Source organism: Lagopus leucura, unplaced genomic scaffold (assembly GCF_019238085.1).
Source record: "Lagopus leucura isolate 7727_CA_CO unplaced genomic scaffold, USGS_WTPT01 Super-Scaffold_100157, whole genome shotgun sequence".
NCBI classification, from domain to species: Eukaryota; Metazoa; Chordata; class Aves; order Galliformes; family Phasianidae; genus Lagopus; species Lagopus leucura.
Genome location: NW_024962334.1, coordinates 22,117,499 through 22,138,367, shown reverse-complemented (window position 1 = coordinate 22,138,367; position 20,869 = coordinate 22,117,499). Strand labels below are relative to the sequence as shown.

General features: G+C 37.1%; 1 protein-coding gene across 8 annotated transcripts in view; it reads left to right on the top strand.

The window, feature by feature from the left end:
• The window catches only part of HDAC9 (histone deacetylase 9), a 443,223-nt gene that overhangs the window by 231,776 nt on the left and 190,578 nt on the right, over positions 1-20,869 (top strand). For all 8 annotated transcript variants that reach the window (XM_042888328.1, XM_042888325.1, XM_042888322.1 and 5 more), the window contains 2 exons: positions 15,389-15,520; positions 17,946-18,061. In XM_042888328.1, the coding sequence (XP_042744262.1) occupies positions 15,389-15,520; positions 17,946-18,061 (248 nt within the window). The remainder of the gene's footprint in view (positions 1-15,388; positions 15,521-17,945; positions 18,062-20,869) is intronic.

The window sequence follows — 20,869 nt, the reverse complement described above, 5'->3', positions numbered from 1 at the left end:
TCTTATTGCATGAGTCTGCTGTTGAGTGATATAGTTACATTCAGAGGGAAAGTCTGACCCCCTACTGTGCTAACAGCCTTTGAATGTAATTTAGCCACTGGGAGATTGAAAACTAAGTGCAAAACTGGTACTGACTTGAAAAGAAGTGGCATTTGGAAGCACTATACATTCTGAAAGAAAATCCAGTCTGCATCTAATACTTTAGAGTAGATTCTCTAAGCACGTATTATGTCCCCAAATATTTTTGAAAGAATGAAAAGCAAAATGCTGATTTATCTGTCTGAATTATTCAAAGTGATCATTGAAAAATATGGTGGCAGTATAACAAGATTCCATGAAATCTTCCTCAGGCTGTTCAGTTGCAATAAACCTGTACTTGGTTCTCTTCTTAATTCCACTGTACAACATACATTTCCCGTGCGATTAGGCTATACATTTTCATTTTTTAAACAAAAGAATACATTCTACATCTTCTAAATGCTATGAATTTATCTAAGTTTTTGAAAGCAAGTTTTAATTTTTCTTCCACGTTTATGTATCTTAAATGTTGTGATTGATATTTATGATGTGTCAGACTGTTGATCTGTAAAACAAAACATTTTCAAACACTGTAATAGTAAAGTTCTCGTGCAGCTGCTAATACTTTTATATCTCTGTGGGGGTTTCAAAATATTCCTTAATTCAATTCCCATTGTCTGCATAAGAGGACTATAATATAATTAAATCCAGATGTTTTCTATATGTTATTCCAAATATTTGGGCATGCAATGCATCAGTTACAAAGCTTGACAAAGGACATGATGACTCTCTGAAAAGATATCTGCAGAACATATAGACAAATACTAATATAATCATTAACATGACTGCTTTTATGAAATTTACACAGTGATTCTAATAAGCATATAGAAATGAAGTGTAAAGCACGTTGTGTGTTAGCAAGGGAGCGTACTCAATAGCTCTCTGCATCCATGAAAATAGCAACTGTTAAATATCCTGTTTACATGTTCAGTCTCTGCCTGTCCTGGATTTGTAATTCCAGCCTTCAGCTACATCCCCACAAAGGTTCCAATGATTGCTCATCAGGTTGAGAGTAAAAGCAACAGGAACCAGACTGACACAAGTCAAATGACCCTAAACTTATCTGAGTGGTAATAGGGCCATCCTCCAGGCAGAGGGGACATTGTGGAGCCGGTGTCATCCTCAAGGGACAAATCTAGACAAAGATGTCCCACGAACACTCATATCTACAGGCAAGCTATAAGCCTGCAGAAATCTGACCTTTGCCATAAGGGGTGAACCTCTTTTCCTTTCCTTAGGGCTATGAACGCTTATTGCCACTGGCTCCTGGTAAACCTTCTGTGCTGCTGAACCTGCATGAAGTCAGCAATTCATATGAAAGTGAATCTTACATTCCTTTCAGCCTCCAGAAGGGAATACCTTTTATAGGCTTTAATCGCAGTTTTGGTTTGCTTCTCAATTTTATTTGCCGTAAGCATAATATGGAATACAGAGGTATCTTTCATTTCAGCTTTAATGTAATGCTCGTTAAAGACAATTCTGGTTGAATCTGTTACTCTAAGATCAGATTTAATGTGAAGCAAAAAGTGTGATTCCCTCATGATGTCCTGATATGTTCTTCCCTACCAGAGAACTCTGAGTGTTACATAGGCATTGCAAGTCCTGAGACTTTCTTGCTTACTTTCTCAGTAATCTATATAGCCCAGTCCTGATGTATCAACTCCTTGTTAAACTTTTAAAAATTAATGTGGATGGACTATGGCTAAGGAGAAAATATTCTGTCCAATTTTTATTCTTCTGACATCTGGCTACATAGGTAACTAGGGTAGTGCTTAACAGCTGTGCTGTCTATATGCTTACAGTGAGGTACCAGACTTAGTGTACTAGTGCACTGGCTGTAATTATTCAGTACCTCTCAGGTATGTGGATTATTCCTTCCCTTACAAGATGCAGCAGAACTTGCTAGCAGTAGGCTTTGTGCAGTTTAGCTGCATGGAGGACTGGGGTTGTCCTAGGGACTAGAGGCCAGGAGATGCAGCTCTTTGCACAGCTGCATTCAGATGCTGTGTGTTGACAGACTTTCAAGAAGAGCAGAGCAAGGGGAGTTATTGCTTCACTGGACAGATAAATATACCATAAGGAGAAGCTATACATCTGTAGCTGAGAATAGAATTTGGCCGAAATAGACTAAGAGCAAATTTTAAAAATGCCCAAGATTTCACCATGGATACCTGTTGTAATGTGTGAGCTTTCTGCAAAACACCCAAAAGTCTTGAGCAGCACATGGCTCATTAACTTCCAATGATACTAATGTGTCTAAATTGCCCAGAGAGGTTTGAAAATTCCTCCCCATTACTAAACACTTTTGAAATTCATACTGACTGCTGTAAGAGCTCTGATGGGAGCTGTGTACTTTTTAAAACATGATCATTTAATATGGAGAACTTTTGATTGCTGATCTCCATAATTCAGTGGTCTATTGATCTGGGAAAATATTATCTGTTTGAAGAGATTGCTGTAAAGCTGACAGAAGTGTAGCAAGTCACATGGGTTTGATAGGCAAAAGGTTCTCAAGGAAAGCTTTTCCTTTTTCTTTTTTTTTTTCCACTTTGTTAAAATGAACACAGAAATTCTGGCAACTGCCCATAATGTTTGCATTGTCTTCACTCTGTAGCATTTCATTTTCTGTGTGAGGTGTTGCTGCAGAGCTCTCTAAATATCTCAAAGATATGTGCTTTTCAAAAATATTCCTAGTGGTGGAATTTCTACATTTTGCTTCATGCTTTGAGTTTTGTTGGAAGAGATTTCTGGGATTATCAGCATATCAAGTATAAAGTGTTTTTTCTTTCATGAATTTAGCACAGTCATTGCAGAATGGGAATGTCAATCCCAAACCAATTTATTTTGGTTTTATGCCAGTTGAATCTTTCTTTGCTCGTATAAAAGTAATGATTAAAAGTTACTTTTTTTATATAAGCTTTATAAGCTTACAGTTTGCATTTTTGCTTAGATATATGATTATCACTCACAGTAGCACTATTTAAGAAGATGTTTGTGACTTGCTTAACAGAAACTGGAAATATGCTCAATGGAAATGTAACACAGTTTTTTTTTTTTCTTAAGTAGCAGATAGTACAAAGTTTTAGTTTGCAAGGGGGAAATTGTGTAATTTCACACAGGAAAAAAAGAGGAGATGAAGGATAGTTTAATGTTGTGATGAAAGAAAGGAAGAAGGCTGTACTGCATAGTCATGAAAACAACTTTGTAAAAATGACATTATGTTAACCTGATTAGGCAGTAGAATAACAGCATAGCTCTCGTGTAATTAGAGTGAAAGATTCCTGAATAAGAACTCAGTAGATGCAATTTTTTAAAAAAATTAATTTGAACATTAATTTGAACATCATTCTTTCTGCACTTAGTGACTCGGTAATTTGCTGGAGTGGTTGAAACTGAGAAGAAAAACATTTTGTATGTGAAAGTTTTTTTCCCTTTCCCTTTCATGTCACCAAATTCCATTTCTGTTTGCATTTTCTAGGAAAACATTCTCCTGTGAAGTAATAGTATATGAAAAAGCTGGATTTCTTTTGGTCTTCAGTGAAAAAAAGAAAGGCTTAGAGAATCACAAACCCTCAATTATTGTGTCTGCCAAAATGAAGAAGTCAGTCTCAGTAGAGAGTCATTATTTTTCTCTCTGTTTATGAGCAAGCACAGCGAATGGGAGAGGCACTTTGCTTATTGAGGCAGGGAAAGAAGGCAATTTTTTTTTTTTTTTTTTTTTTTTCTCTGATTTTATCCTGTTTTTCAGAGATGCTAAACATTCCTGCCTCCTAAACAGTCTTGGTAAATTCAGACTAGGTGATTTGACTGAAGAAAGTCACCAGCACTTACTGCAGAACAGGAAAATAGAAAGACATATCCTCCTTTCCAGCCCTTCTTTTATGATTTCTGTTCCCATATAGTCATCAGACTTCTGTAGCCTTCCAAAGTTCATTATCAGTACATAGAGAGGGCATAAGAGTGATTCTGAAGAAACTGTTGCTAACAGCTTTTTCCAGATACAGTATCTGGAAACCACCAGCTGTTGGGAAGTAAGTGTAACACCACTGTAACCACCATGCCATGCTGTAGCTATCCCAAGTCTGACTGCGTTCTGTAACTTCCTACGGGGTGCACAGGAAGCAGTGCCATGTCACTCTAATTCCAGCTACGTGGAAAACATTCTGAGGCACATTAAGACCAACTAAAAATGAATGACACTGTTTGAGAGTAAAGAGCTTGCATCAGTATGCTTTAGTATGCATGCCAAGGTCTGCACTGGGATTTAACAGGAGTCATCACTACAGTGATGACCAAAGGCCATCTTCATCTTTCCATCAACACTTGATTGTTCCTCCTGTATCCTTTCTTTAACACTTACTTTTAATCCAGGAAGCCAAGGTGTTGTGCATGGCTGACTAATCTTATTCAATGATGACCTAGATAAAGATTTTTCGTTGTATTTTTGTTTTGGCCCAAATTTTACTACTTGTATATATACCACCTTCTGTCCTGCCAATAATCACTCTGTTGTGCTAGAAGCTGAATCTTCTTGATGGTTTGACTAATTACACAGTCTTATTCTAAATGCTATCTTCATTTTCCTTTTGCTGCCCTTTGAGTAGCCAAAATTGATTTGCAAAGTTCTCTGTCGTGTTTACCTAAAGATTTTGTAACACAAACTGTGTGTTTTCAGAAACACTTTATAAATCAGTACTGACAAGTAGCTTGCATCATTTTTATAAGTAAGTAATTAGATAGTAGCCACCATTTTTTACTTTTGAGCCTAAAGAAACTTAAATAAAAAACAATCCTAAAATCTGGAGGATTCTAAGAGCACAATGTCTGTTGAGATTTAAGTGAAGTGATTGTTATGTTATTTCACAAAGTCTTTTCTGTTTGGATAAGTAAGTTGCAAAATATTGCATATAATATCTGAAATTCTTTGAAGTCAGTAGCAAACTTCAGTTAGATTTGAATGAGCGATTTTTTCTTCTACTGTGTCGAGGGCAGGGACAGTTGAAAATTTTCAGAAAAGTAAACAAGTCTAAAAGATGGGAAAAAGAGAGAAACAGAGGGAAGTGGTATCATATCATCCAAAGTAGAATATGTTGGTCAGTAAAGATTGCACTTCTCCAAACTCCTGCAAAACGCACTTTCACTGAAAAACCTCTTCAAACCCACAGTTCTAATTAAAGGTTTTAGTTGCCAAATAACATGTTCAAGCTAAAGCCAAATAAGTATTACAGAGCCATTCATGAAGATCGGCATAAGCTTTGTACTTTGCTTTTGATTTTCTCATGGGAAAGTAATATAAATGAGAGTGATACCTCCCTGTTGGCTTTAACTGTTAGAAATGCAAAGCATGCTGAAATTGTACATAATTCTCTTCCAAAGGAAAGGAAATAGCATTTCAATGGTTTTCCTCGGTGTCTCGTTGAGTTATGGTGGTGCACAATTATTCCTGTTAAATTACTCTACCAGATGGAAGGTTACATTGTATATTTAGCTAATTAAGTTGTTGGAGACTGGAATTATATCCCAGAGCATAAAGAACCTATCAAAAAGTAAACTTATATTAATTTGGTTTTGTTGTTAAGATATAATATCAATTTCTAATTAAGATTTTAAACAAGTGGGTTTTTTTTTTGAGACATCCTTTCAAAAAGTCAGCCTTGCCTACAAAAGTCAGACAAGCAGGCTTTTAAGCTCCAGACAACTTTAGGGCCAAATTTAGCTTCATTTGCCTTCATACCTAGGTGTGCTTGAGAGCAATGTTGCCCAGAGTTCTTATCTGTTAGGGAAATAGTATATACTGCATTTTGGTGCTCCTGTTTTCTTGGCATCCAGTACCATTGTAACAGAGTCCCTCTGCTGAAATTCTGTTTTGCTTTTGAGCAACCCCAAGTAGTATGCTTCAGCAAACCAGACCTGTCCCACTATCATCTACTAATATCTACTCTTCTCAAAATTGAGGGGAAAGAAATCACGCTTAATCATGAATTTTTAAGGACTGAAAATATACTTCGTTGTGCTAACTACCATCAGTGAGTTATCACTGCTGGATATTTTTGTAGATTAAAACCTTTGGGATTTAGTCAGCCTATTAAATAATAAACAACCAATTCCTTTTTTCTATAAGGCTTGGGGAATAACCTTATAGTGAACAATCTGGGAGGAGTGACTGACACACCAGGAAGCTGTGCTGCCATTCAGCAAGACCTGGACTGGCTGGAGAGTTTGGCAGAGGGGTCCTTATGAGTCCAACAAGCACAGATGCAAAGAAGGAAGTAACTGCATGCACCAGTACAGGTTAGGGGATGACCTGCTGGAAAGGAGCTCAGAAGAGAAGGACCTGGGTGTCTTGGTGGACAACAGGTTGACTGTGAGCTAGCAGTGTGCCTTTGTGGCCAAAAAGTCCATTAAAAATAGCATGGCCAGTAGGTTGAGGGAGGTGATCCTCCCCTTCTACTCTCACCTTGGGAGGCCACATCTGTCGTACTGTATCCAGTTCTGAACTCCTCAGATCAAGAAAGGGAATTTCTAGAGAGAGTCCAGCAGAGGGCCACGGATGATGAGGAGCCTGGAGCATCTCCCTTCTGATGAAAGGCTGAGAGCCCAGGGATTGTTCAGCCTAGGATGGAAGACTGAGGGGAATCTTCTTAGTGCTTGTAGTTTTCTAAAGGTAGGAATCAAGTGGATGGTGCAAGGCTCTTTTCATCAGTGTCCAGCAGCAGAACAAGTGGCAGTGGGCACAAACTAGAGCAAAGGAAGTACCATATGAACATGAAGAAAAGTTTGTTTACTTTACAGACCACTGGAACAAGCTGCCCAGAGAAATTGGGGAATTTTCTTCTCTGGAGATATTCAAAACGTGTCTGGACACTTTCCTGTGCAACCCAGTGTAGGGAACACACTTTAGCAGATTGGTTGAATTACTACATCTGAGATTTCTTTCCAACCACTAAGATTCTAGGATTCTGTGATTTTCTAATTCAATTATTCTTAAAAATGAAATAATGTATCTAGGGATTACATTGTGGTCCTGAAAAATCTGACACTTATTCACTAGAGAAAGTAACTTTTCCTTTGGAAAAAGTTAGTGATTCAATGGATGTTGAAGGAGGATTTAGGGTGAAGAGGGAGATTTGCTATATTTACAGAAAATATAGTATTATATTCTCATTGCATCTTTGCAAGTAGAACAGACTGGTGTGTATGGTCAGAAGTAGGGGCATGAATAATCAATGAAGCCAATAGGGCTACTGGTCATGCACAACTAAATTTGTTTTTTGTTATTCAAATGAGGGATGCCTTCTGTCAAATGGCCTGCTTCACCTTCTTCTTCTTTCCTACCTCCTGAGAACTAAGATACAGTTTGGCTACCATAATTACTATTAAAGTGCAAAAAAAATTACAGACTTTGAAGATGGACAGCAAAGATGAGAGTTAATTTTAAATTATAATTTTTCTATTAGTCTGTGTGTCAAGACACCATAGTATTACTTATCTTTTAATCCCTTATTTGTTATTGTAAAAGGAGTATTGTTTCATATGGGAGAAGATTAAAATTGACCTGGTATGGAAATAATATGCTGCAGTTTCATTCTACGTGAAACGTAATGAAGACTCAGGAGATCTCATTGAAATAATTATATAGCCCAAATTGATGCAAATGAAAGGAGATAGTGCTTCTCTGCTAAGAAAAGAAATTATTAAGAATTGTATTAAGTCCTCACTTCTTTTGCCTCACAGGATACAAGCAGAACAGTTCTCAACAGGAAATATCTCTTATTGGTCAGCCTTTCATGAACAGTGTAAAGATCTCTAGTTCTGGCTAAATGGACACAGCACTAAGTTATTCCTACTCATAACTTAGTAAGGCATTCCTAGAAAAATAATACTTGTTTGCATGGATAATCAGAAATTTTATATTTTCATACAGACTGCAATGAATAATGGGGAAAAGTTAAATATTCAAAATGGCTTCAGGGAATATTTCATTTTTGAACCTTTTTTAGGAAATCAATGAAAAATTGCTAATCTTGTTAAATTGGCTTCCTTAGCCTGAAGAGAGCTAAAGAGATCCTCTCTAATCTAATTAGCTGTTTTACCATGTGTTTCACTAAACCTGTTTTTTTATTTGGGGAATGGATATTTTCCTTAGTCTGAATAAATAAAGTGTTCTACCTTTTACAGAAGTAAAATAAAGCAAAGGACTAAAGGGTTTCACATATGAGCAACAATCCCCTTAAAGCACATGGTTGTACAGGAAACAGTTTCTGTATAGACTGAAAACACATTAGGTGATGCAAGCCAGAAAAACAAAGTGTCTCCATCCTATACCTCTGTATCTGGTAACTCCCTCCTGGTTGGGACCACCCAGCGGTCAGGTCCATGTAGTTCTTGGAAGAACTTTAGAGCAGATATGTAAATGACTTTTTAGTCTCATGAATCTAATGTAATACTCTTTCAGAAATATATTTTTTAAATGACCAGAATTTAAAAGTCAACGAGCCTAGAGAATTATATTATGTTCTGGTATCTTCCAGCCTGTCAGCTAGTGGAGAGAATGTTTTGTACATTTATTGTTTAGTATTGTCTTGCACTGGAATGTGGCTCTCTACAGCAAAAATTAATCATGTATAAAACCAAAAAGTATCTACTTGTCTTGCCCAGCTCTAATATATTCAGTGCTGGGGAGGTGGCTGCCTACAGGAAGCCAGACCAGAAGTACAAATTTCCAAGCAGAGCAGAGAAAATTTATGTGTCTGCTAGAAATGTGTGTAGCAGAGGAATGACTTGGAGACCATCAAGTCCCCTCCCAGAAGGACAAACTCATTCACATCTCTCCACAAAGCAGCTGGGGAAGCTGGAAGCAGGTTTGGTCCCTGACCTCTGTTCTTTGCATTTCTAGCTTTCCACCTGCATTCATATTTTGATGAAGAAGTCCAGATTATCTCCTCATTTATCCTTTCTGGTGACATTAGGAATATACTGCCTGCCTCACTGATTGGGAAACTGGGAAAATTCTCCCTAACACCTTGCTTTGAGGCTAAGATCTTGGAAACTTACATATGCCTCTTCTGATTGTTTTCATCAAAAACAGCAGTAGTGAGGGGGGATTTGATGTTTTCTTTGATCTCCGGGTCCTGGCATGGCATGGATACACAGGCTAGTTTCTTAAGTGTATTACCATGGTGAAGGGAAGCCCACAGCATAGACAAGGAAACTTGTGCTATGCATTGAACCCACAAAATAAACATATTTTCACAACATGTTTTCTTCCGTTCTGCTCCTCCTTCTTCAAGGGAAGACACCACATATACTTCAGATTTATATAACAATCCACATTCAGTGTCTTCTAGGGAATTCTCATTTGTCATAGTACTAGAAATAAGCTTGACAAAGGTTAAGCCACTGGCATGAAAGCAATAATACTATCAAGCTAACCAGTGTCATCTCATCATTTTCTCTTGTAACTCCAAAGATCTATACCCATACATATTCCATTTGTCCTGTAATTTACACTTCGAGCTTTCTCAGGTACAATCTTGTCATGGTCATGTGTTGGAAAGCACATAAAGCTTGTCTGTGCATGAATCTCTACTAGAATAATACAAAAAATAACAACATCAGTGGGAAAAAGAAGGACAGATACAGAAATAGAGAATAGCAGTGACAAGATAGAATTACTTCATAATCATGAAGTCTTTGTTTCATAGTTTTTTCTATTGGCTTAAATACTTTAGAGAAGTATGTGTTATTGTTTCAAAATGATCTTAGTGATAACAGTTGGAGCTTGAGCAACAGGGAATGATTTATATTTCTCAAGTAAAATGTGAAATTTTGCTGCTGATTCTGCTGTTAGAGAAATCGTTGTAGCCAAATTTAGTATCATTTACCTCAGCTGCCCCACAGCTTTTTTAAGCCAGCCTACCAGCCAAGAAAAGGAAATGCTTTCACTTTAGAGCCTTTGGAAGCCTGGACAAAAGCTCATTTTCTGTTCTTCAGGTTTCCTATATATGGCTTTCTGCTGGAGATGAGGACCTGCTCACTACGCACTCTCTCCCATCCCCCATTTCCTGCCTGGGTTCATTAAATGCTGATTTGGAGTTGGCACACACTTTTCTGATACAAAAGTAGTACTGTGTTCCTGGAACCATCAGAAAGTAGTGCATTATTATCTTTCACATTCCCTTCATATATATGCAGTCTCTCCATGCATAGAATGGATTTTTATCCCTTCTTCTTAAATATCTGTGTATTTAATAAAAAGAAACAGATTGAAGCAGAGCTCTGTCAAAAAAGAAAACCTCAGCTCATTTGGGAGCAACTTTGCCCCAGGCTGTATTCTTTAATGCTAGTATCTGCAAATTGCTAGTATTAAGCAAAGTGGAGTATGTGATGTAATGACTTCATGAATCATTTTCATATCTCTAACACTTGTGTTTCAATGTCATGTTACTCAGGAGAGAATACTTTCCTATCTCCTGAACAATGATAGTTGTTGTAATGAAATTAGTGTATATCCATATAGAAGTCTGTGTATTTTCTGTTTTAACAGTGCAGTTAGTTACTTCTTTCTCAGTAGATGAAGCCACCATAAAAGATGAGAAAAATCACAAGATGCTATCTTTTGTCTTCATCTAAGAAGAATTATCAACATTTTCTGTTCTGTTGAGATAACTACAAGTCCTAAAAGGAGTTAGGTAACTGATTCTTGGATTGCTTATAAGATCTTCTGTTGTTGTCCCTTTACAGTCAATTAAAGAGTAACAGCAAGCACTAAAAAGAGGCATTAAGGCAGTAGTGCTGATTCTCTGAATAAGCCATATTACTGTAGCACTCATTATTCCAAATTAGCCTGCACAGTTGCATAAACAAAGTCATTCTCAGGTTCATCTTTCTTAAAATCCATTTGACTGAATCGGTCAAATGGATGACAACTGATTCCCATCAAAATAAATAACATGGACTTTGATGTCCTTTGAAGAAAATCACTGTTTTCTATTACTTTCAAATAATATATTTTCCCATTTTCCATGTGGGAACAGATTATTGCTTGTCCCAAAGTGCTAAATTGTGTAGAAGCACAAAGATTTGCAGACTGAAGAGGCTCGGCTAATAATGACCAGCCAATATCAGGTGTATACTGGCTCTAGGTGAGTAGACCAATCTATCATCTTACTGCCATGAAAAAGCTTAGCCCTGTTTTCGTCATCTGCCATGATCCCAGCTGTGTGCTTCTTTTCTCTTATTTCATGCACTCTGGCTCCTTGGTCAGATGTTTCAGCTCCCTGTAGTTGTAGGAATCTAACACAGCAAACCTCACCTCAGCACCTTCAGCAGTGTAGAGCAGTTCTATTACCTCAGGAAGATGAGATACAGGACATATCCTTTATCAGTTAGAATTAATTTAATCTGGAGTATTGGACCTTAGTGGGATGCTTAGTGATGTGCAGAAAAGTAGCCACATGCAGTAACAGCTGCAAGACTTCATGAAGGATTTTTCAATGATTTTGTGATATTAATGGGTGAAAAAAGAAGGTTAATTCTTAAGAGTTTGTACCTGCCTGAGGAAGCTGTTCTGAAGCAAGCTGGTGAGTAAAGTTTAAGCCTCAGGAGTTATTTGGCACTGGCTCCCCAAGTGGTGCTCCTGTTCCACACTGACAGTGATTTTCAGTGATGAGCATAGTCAGATTTGCTACTGGATTAATTATACTGAGCAAAGATTTGAACCACGTGCAGCAGAAATACTTGTGGGATAGCTAATGCAGAACAGTTATTTAAAGCAATGTCCCTCTGAAGACCAGTTCTAAGAACTATGAGTTGAAGTATCAAACCAAATACTCATCTAAATCATAAAGCAAATTGATTACTATAATTCTTCAGCATTCACAACTAAGGCTATTCAAGCGCCATGCAAATATTCAGGTTACAAATTAACAATTGTTTTTAAAAAAATTATTTTTCACTTTGTTCACTTATTTGCATTCCAGAATTTAAAGGATTAGAATCATTCAAAGGTATTCTCATATAAGCTTTGGGCCAGTAAATGAACATTAAGCGTGTATGTGCCTATTTATAATTTTAATCCATTGCTGTATCTTTGAAGCTTAAAATACTTATTTTTGCCTTTTTGACTATCAGAGAAGTGTTGACCATTGTAGGTTTGTTACTATTGCCTTCATGTAGGAGTGCACTGAAGAACATAAGATTGCTGTAGCGATCCAGACCTCTTGAAGCCAGCAATAATTGTGCTTCAGCTTCAGTGGAGATGTTGGTGGATGAAAAACTTAACAGGAGCTAGCAGTGTGCAGCTTGGAAAGCAAATGGTATCCTGGGCTCCATCAGAAGACGGGTGGCCAGCAGGGAGAGGGAGGTGATTGTCCCTCTCTACTCTGTCCCCATGAAGCCCCATCTGAGTACTGTGTACAGGTCTGGGGTCCCCAGTGCAAGAAAGACAGGGAGCTGTTGGAGAAGGAGGAGGGCCACAAAGATCAGAGGGCTGGAGCATCTTCCTAAGAAGACAGGCTGAGAGAGCTGGGCTTGTTCAGTTTGGAAAAGAGAATGCTGTGGGGTGACGTCATTGCAGCCTTCCAGTACCTAAAGAGAGCCTACAAACAGGAGGGGAGCCGACTCTTTACAGGAGTAGAGAATGTCAGGACAATGGGAAATGGTTTTAAGTTGAAGGAGTGAAGATTTAGGTTGGATATCAGGGGGAAGTTCTTTACCAAGGCTGCCCAGAGAGGTTGTGGATGCCCCATCCCTGGAGGCGTTCAAGGCCAGGTTGAATGGGGCCCTGGGCAGCCTGGTCTAGTATTAGATATGGAGGCTGGTGGTCCTGCCTGCGGCAGGGGGATTGGAGCTTGATGATCCTTGAGGTCCCTTCCAACCCTGGCCATTCTATGATTTTATGATAGCGGCATCTACACTACTCAGCCACTGACAGGTATAAAAAAAACACTTTCCAGTTATGCTCTTTGTCCTTTGGAACAGACCTTCTCAAACTGGTTAAATTTATTTAGTGCACTAAAATACAAGTTCTTATTGCCAGCCATCAAGTCCTAGCTAGTACCATCTTAGAGGTCTGTCATGGCAGACATTCAAGAAAGCAGTCATGGAAGCTAACAGTTCTCGAACATTGTTTTTGTCTTTTTTTGGGAGGTTTATTTTATGATTTAGAAGCCAATCTTCCTCATGCTTTTTCACTTTAAAATTGATGGTTTCCACTTAAAAATGATTCTTCATTTTTTGTACAATGTCTTCTCAGCTAGCTCATAAATTCAGACATCGATAACAAATTCTGCTTTGTCTGTTTCTGTGATTGATTCACATGCAGAATTATGATGGGAATATGGTAAAAAATAGAAAGACAATCACTGTGAGCATGAAACATTCATGCGGAAGTAAATGTTGTGGTAATAAATGTTGCAGAGGATTTGTATCATGAGTCTGTTTTGGATATGGAATTATTTTCTGAATTTAAAGAGTATGGAGCAGTATAAATAGAAATAACCATAAGTGCAAACTGAGTCAGCACCTTTTCTTCTGAATTTCCTCATACTTAAATGATCTCTGTGATGACAGTGTGTTGTATAATCTTATCCTATTTCTGTGTTTTCATACCAAGAGGTACCTCAGCAAATAAGTCATCTCCATCAGTAGAACCATTTGTCTTAATTATGATAGTAACAGGTAAAACTGAAAATTCTTTTAAATATTTTTTATCATTAAAGATTTCCAGTGTTTTTTAGCTCATATACCTTTAAATGTACTCAAGACATAGGATGCTTAAAGGGGGAGCTTGGCAAGGGTGTCAGAGTGTGATGAAGGGAGAAAGGGTACAGCTGGTCACTGCAGCACTCAGGCAAATGGACAAATACTGAACTGAATGAAACCTTCGTTTATTATTTTTTTTCTGCTTATGCATGCTCCTTTGGAGCTTTGTTCAGGTCTGTATGCAGGAGGGAGAATTGATCCCAGTTTCCAGCTTTCTCTGTTTTGAGATATTGCTTAGCCAAGCTTCAGTTCCAGAAGGAGAAATAAAAACAAATTCTGTTCCACAGTTATCTTTCACTAGCTCTTAGTAGTTTGCTTGATAGAGGGTTTACTTATAAGAACAGATAAATGACTTAATACAGCATCAAGGTAAAATATCACGGAATAAAAAACAAAGTAGAGCTTCATCTCTGACCTTAGCATGAAAAGATTGTGTCCAAATGGAAAACAAAGGTGGAACTTGCCCAAGGTGCATTAAACATAATCCTAGGTTTTCTGGGAATCAATCCTGCTTCTTCATTTTCAGAGCATATATTTTTCTGTATAAACGTTTCTAGGACACTGTAATAAATCTAGTTGTTTGGTGTGTTACTGAAAAAACATTGAAGATCTGGGCCTAAAATTGCTGACCAAGAAATGTTCTGCCAGCAAGTCTTGTCATAAGTTATATTCCTAATAGAAATCGAAAGGCACCAGTGGAGGCTATTTTCTATTTCTGTCATCAGACCATAATCCAGTTATAAGGTTCCAAGTTCCAAGCTGTATTTCCATCCAAGTGTTCACCTTCAAGGGAGATAAAAATGATGTAGAATGCAAGTTTCATTCATCTATTATTATTACCAATATTAATGGTAATTAACAGGTAACTTTAGATTTGAAATGGGATGAGAAAAAAACCATAGTGGTTAGTTCCTTGGGGAGAGAAAGAATTTAACTCAGTGAGTTACAACTAAAATTCATTTCTAACTCTTGCATATTGCTCTAGTATTGCATATTTTGCTCTAGTAGCTTAGTATCTGCCCCATGAATAAAAGACTATATAAGGAAACAGAGATGTTTAGAGGCAGAGAAAAGAACAAACCAACATTAACTTTATAAACTATATGTTGAATGTATACTTTGCAGTTTTTAAAAACTCTATTTCACTTTAATGTTAAGGAAATAGCATAAAAATACTGTTTTCTCCTCTCTGCTGTTTACTGCTAGAGTTAAGACAGGTGGGGAACAGAGTCATTCTCGTCAATACAAGTTCATTTTGAAGTTGTTACTTTGGAAGAGGATTAGAGGAAGGTGAAATGGAGGTGTAGTTGAAAGTAGTAAGAGTACTGGCATTCAAAACTTTTCAGTGCCCTTCCTCTCATTCCTAGTCTGTAGTCTACGATAGAGTTGTATGAGGAGAAGCAGAATGAATGGTGACGATGGCCAATAAAATCACTGCTTCTGAGCCCTACTTGGATCAGATGAGGTCCTGTAGGGAATTCCAGTGGTATCTGGGCAAAGCAATAATTTGTCTTAAAAACATTGATTTTGTTCTTTTCATTTCCAGCTTCAGAGCCCAATTTGAAGGTACGCTCAAGGTTAAAACAAAAGGTAACAGAAAGGCGAAGCAGTCCTTTACTGAGGAGGAAGGATGGAAATGTTGTCAGCTCATTCAAGAAGCGACTCTTTGAGGTGACAGGTAATGGAGAAGGGAGAAATTCTGTCTTCACTGCAACTACTTGCAGACATGAATAAAATGTTTCCTAAGATAGTATATTGGATTTTTTATTTACTATTTCTTTTTCTGCTGCTGAAAAGAAAACAATATTAAAGAAATCATTGTGCATGTGTAAATTGTAATTTCTACCACTTACTAAATAGTTATTGTCCATTTGAAAGCCATTATTTGCAATCTGTTTCAATGCTTTACAGCAGTCAGTAGTAGAACAAATAAATGATAAATTATTGGTGGTATAAGTAATGAAATAAGCAAAGAAAAGTAGGGCTCACTAAGCTGTTCTTTTCAGCAGGAAAAGTTGAAATGTTTTAATAGTAGCATATACTTGACCACAGCTGATAGAATTCTTGGTAATTAAAGGGGAACTGCTAGCATGTAAAAATACAGCATTCTTAATATAAAGAGATTAAAGGGAAAAAATGCAAATAAAATTTTGTTTTCAAGTAGTTTTTCTTTCAGTATTATTTATGCCCTTGAACTAAAAAGAGTGAAAGGCTGAACGAGTAGTGGGTTCTAAGACTTTCTTCCACCTGCTTGTCATTGTAGAGTTGTAACTTATGTTATGTATATTATTTTGTTGAATCACACCACAGCTCCCAAACAGTTTGAAATCCCCTCATTTCAGTGCTGAGGAGCAGCATGTTGCCCTGTTCTTTGATCTGAAAGAAAAGAACATTTACAGCATTCAATATTTCTTGCTTTGACTTTACATTTGTATTGAGTACCTTTGTTGCTTATTTAAGTAATATTACATATGTTTGTACAGTGAATAGTTAAACTGTCATACTTGTCTGAATTTATTTGGAATATCAGAATTATGTCACAACAAGATGGAAGTATAAAACAAATGAGTGAATTCATTCTGGTGTTCCCATCAATGCAATTCTCATGACAACTTTTAACAACTTATCAGGTGTAAAACCGAGACACATATTTGAATGTATCAAAGTAACTAAATAAGGTGATTTGTCTATAAATTCTGTGTCAGATTTTTTTTTTTACAACTGATTTATTATTTCTATTTGCTGAAAGAAAGAAAGGAGGAGAGGAGAGGAGAGGAGAGGAGAGGAGAGGAGAGGAGAGGAGAGGAGAGGAGAGGATCTGGCAATAATTCTGAGCATTACAGGTCACCACTTCAGTTATTAATATCTGTTAATATTCTGCAGCTTTATAACCGAAGCTTCCCTAATATAACTTTCAGCTGAAGCCTTTTTTTTTGCCTTTATTTTAAAATCTCTTTTAACTGAAAATGATTACTTACATAAAAGTGCTATTATAGTTATTCAAAAACAGAAGAAAAAAAATTGGTTTTGTAGTGCTCCATGAAAACTAGTGAGAAAATAATGCAGGAATCTTACCTGACCAGCTATTATAGCTGGGCACTGATTCACTTCAATAAATTGAAATCAGCTCTAACAGGAAACAACAGTACATCCAAAATACTGCCAAGAAATCTCCCCTTACCAATGGTCACAGTGAGGACGTATTTTTGGAAATGAACTGAGAAAGAGAGAAGTAACCATAGTGTATTTACTACCACATTTAGATACTTATTATTTCAACTTCTTGGAGATTTGCATTTGAAATGTATCCCATGAGACAGTCTTATCTGTGCTAATGCCACACTCTATCATCTTTAACCTCGTTAGTTGTTACCGTGTGCAGAACTTTTGTTTATCTCAGTAAAGAATTATAATAACGCAGTACAACAACACACAGCCCTTTCTATTAAACAGAACTAAGGACATTTTAAATCAATGTAACATACAGACTTTAAAATGCTGTTTTAAGGTGTTTGTATACTGCCAATATTCTTTTATATCTGTACTAAAGATACACTGAAAATGGCGTATATTCTGTCATGTCATGGTACTTGCATGTGTAAAGCTTTGACTGCCACGGGCATGTCCAGCACTATTTCTGTAGTCAAAGAATGGCAGTAGGCCTCATGAATTGATGACACATTATTGTGACCTTTGTAAGCCTTCTATCTCTGTCATTTTGATCTTTTACAGAGGCAGGATTCTATACAATTATAAAGAAAGGACTATCTTTTTATTTTTTACAAATCACATCTCTACCTAATACTAATTATTGTACCATTTTTGTAAAAGTAATTAATTTAAATCACTCCTTGTGAAGCAGAGAGATCAGAAGGGAAAAGACCAAGAATATATTACATTAGCACTGTAAAAGGAAAAACAAAAGAAACTAAGAGTGAAATAGAAATCTGCAGTGTAAGTAAATAGCTCATTCATAACCGGTAGATACTTTTCAACAGCCAAAAATCCCACCCTGTGCCATACAGTATATACAATTAATTGAAGTTCTATGTTGTCCTTCTGGTGCAAACCATGAATTCATGTATGCTTCTTCTATTTTTTAGAATCCTCAGTCAGTAGCAGCTCCCCTGGATCAGGTCCCAGTTCCCCAAGCAATGGTCCAACCAGCAGTATAACAGAAAGTGAAACCTCGGTTTTGCCATCTAGCATTCAAGCTGAGGTAAGACTCTTTCTTTTCCTTGAGTAGATAGTTGCGCAGACTTCTAGACTGGGAAGATTTGAAACGTCACTTTGCATAAACCTACAAGCAGAATTATTGCAGCAGTTATAATTATTGGGGACATCAGGACAACTGCATGCTGACAGCAGAGTATGTTATGAATGAGATGCACATTCTACAAAAGCCAGCATATAAAGAGATTCTGGTTACAAAAGCAGCAGTGGCACTGCCACAGCAGTTGGAGGAAGCTGTGGAAGAAACTTGAAAGCATCTATGTTGAAGGACATTTGGAAATAAACTGGAGAGGAAGGACACAGAGAACTAATGAGACAAAAAAAAGTTAACATGGTATGAACAGTCACTGTGATGTCACAGTGTCACTACAGCCCTCTTACCAGATGATACAGAAAAGCAAAGCTTTACCTATATTTCAGGATCTCAGATTGCTGTGGGTGGGTGGAAATAGGGATCTGGCTTACCTTTCAGGATAATTTGAAGAAGTGCACAATGCTGAACACTAATGAAGAATTTCTGCAAGCAAAACAGCGACTTCATCATCAGTGACTAACATGTAGGAAATGAGGCATTCCCAGGTTCAGATGCTGTCAGAGTGCATTTATTTGAGTACAGTGTCAGAGTTAGGTGACTAAGTCCTTTTTCACATCTGCCTTCTATTTCAGTGCACCTCAGTTTCCTTATCTGTGTAGTGCTTACCAATATAACCAATGTGTGAGGAGCTTTTGATTCTTGTATTGTGAAGCTAAATTGTACATGAAAGGAATCTTAATTACTCATTATTCTGTTTCATTCAAACGTGCCTATAATGACAGGAACGCAGATGGTAAATCAGTTTTGATAAACTTCATTTACCACAGATATCATACATAAATCATGCTTTTCATGGTAATTTTGTAAAGGTACAAAAAATCAATGCAACTAAACAGATTGAAATTCAGAAATATTCTGTATCCAGTACCTATATCTATAGCAATTTTTACTTTTGTAGCAAAATGTTGTAATTGTTTGTTTATACTGTTTATGTTAGAAAAAAAAAAAATTGCATAAGAAAACGTGATTTAACAGAGTTTTAGCTAAGGGAGCTATTTCTTTAGGTCAGTGGCAGGACATTCACCTCAAAAAAACCTGGAATGGGCAGTTCAACCTCCAGCAGTGACTTTTCCCCATAATGAATTAATTGTGTGTGTGAACTATGATCCAGAGGGCAGGTGGGTGACCTCTGCACACTGATTAGTAGCTTCTCTCTGGCCCGTAACCAAAAAGAAAAAAAAAAATTGCATTGATGGCTAACATGTGGTCTTGCCTCATACCTCCTCTGTATGTGATTGCAAAAAAAAATTTAAATGATGCAGAGCAAGATCCATCATTTGGATTAGATCAGATCCTAATTCAGTTGTATTAAATGATACATTTTTAGGAAATTTGTCGTATATCGCTGTTAATGCTGTATTAAACAGGAAGTCATATTCAGTCGGATTTTGTCTTGACTTGAGGATACTACAAAATTCAAAGGGAATACTGATTCAGTGTTTGTTATGGTGCATATTTTAGTTTCTGGCCATTTGCCCACAGCATTGAACCAACATCAGAAAAGCATTCAGTCCAGTCAGACTGGCATTCTGTCTGGGGAGATTTGGAAAGACTATACCAAACTTTAGTTTCTGCTAATAGAACGTATCAGTCACAATTGCTATGCCAGATATCCACTGTTTTAATTCCGTACAATTAAAAATTTTCAAATGAGACTAAAAAGTTCCCTTTAAATTTAATTTCTGTATGCTGGAGTCAGTCACTTAGCTTGCTGGGTGTGGGCTAAGAAGCTGAAACTACTGACTTCCATTTCTGGGTACAGTCAGAGATTTCATTACCTCTCTGGTTAATTGACTGTTAATACTGTGGTCCTGTGGGCTCAAAATTTTTCCATAAATCTCAACTTCAGTGCATTTTGATTTCAGTGGGATTTTCTTTGGTAGTTTAACAGCAACCAAATTGCTACATATCTCTTTGCTAGTTTAGCACTAGCTGCCAACTCTCAAAGGCTATGTATCTAATCAATTTTTCATCAGATACACAAAGTACTGAAGTTTCTAATAACAGGCTATGCGTTCCAAAATCACCCAAAGTATCACTTGTTTTGCTGTTATCCTGAATGACTCACATTGCTGTTGTTTCATAATAATCGGTCTGACATTTGCAGTAAGTGTTGTGCTCGTATCTGAGTGGGTGGATAGCTGTGGTTTTCGTGGCAGCAAATAAAACTTTTTGCTGAGGAAAACCAGGTTGCTATGACGAAGCCATTTACCAGTAAAGCATGAGTCAATGCCATAAATGATTACACTCCAGCACATAGACAAAATTAGAGCATTATCAGTAATGAAACAAATTTTTGAAGTAGTTTTGCCATACCCATTTGAATAATTAGACTTCTGTGTGGTTTACCTTCTGGAGTACAGTCTGTTGGGCAGTCATTTATATATTTTTGAATGTACAAAGGTGCACTGCGTTTGATGCACTTAGGCGGATAATATTTTGCTATCACAGTTCCCCTAATGGTACTTTCAGTAACATTTGTTAAAACATTGGTTTCATTATGTGAAACTTAAAAGTTAAACTCAAGATCTTAATTGCACCTTATAAATAAAGTGTTTTTTTGTATTAGGCCCAGGTTTCTCCAGCAGCATCAAGGTTCACCGCAGTAGCTGTTTGACTCTTGTGGTGTGTCATATGCTTTCAGGTCACCTGCTGTGCTTGTGCTAAATCTTACTTGCATGAGAGGTGCAGGCAGGACTG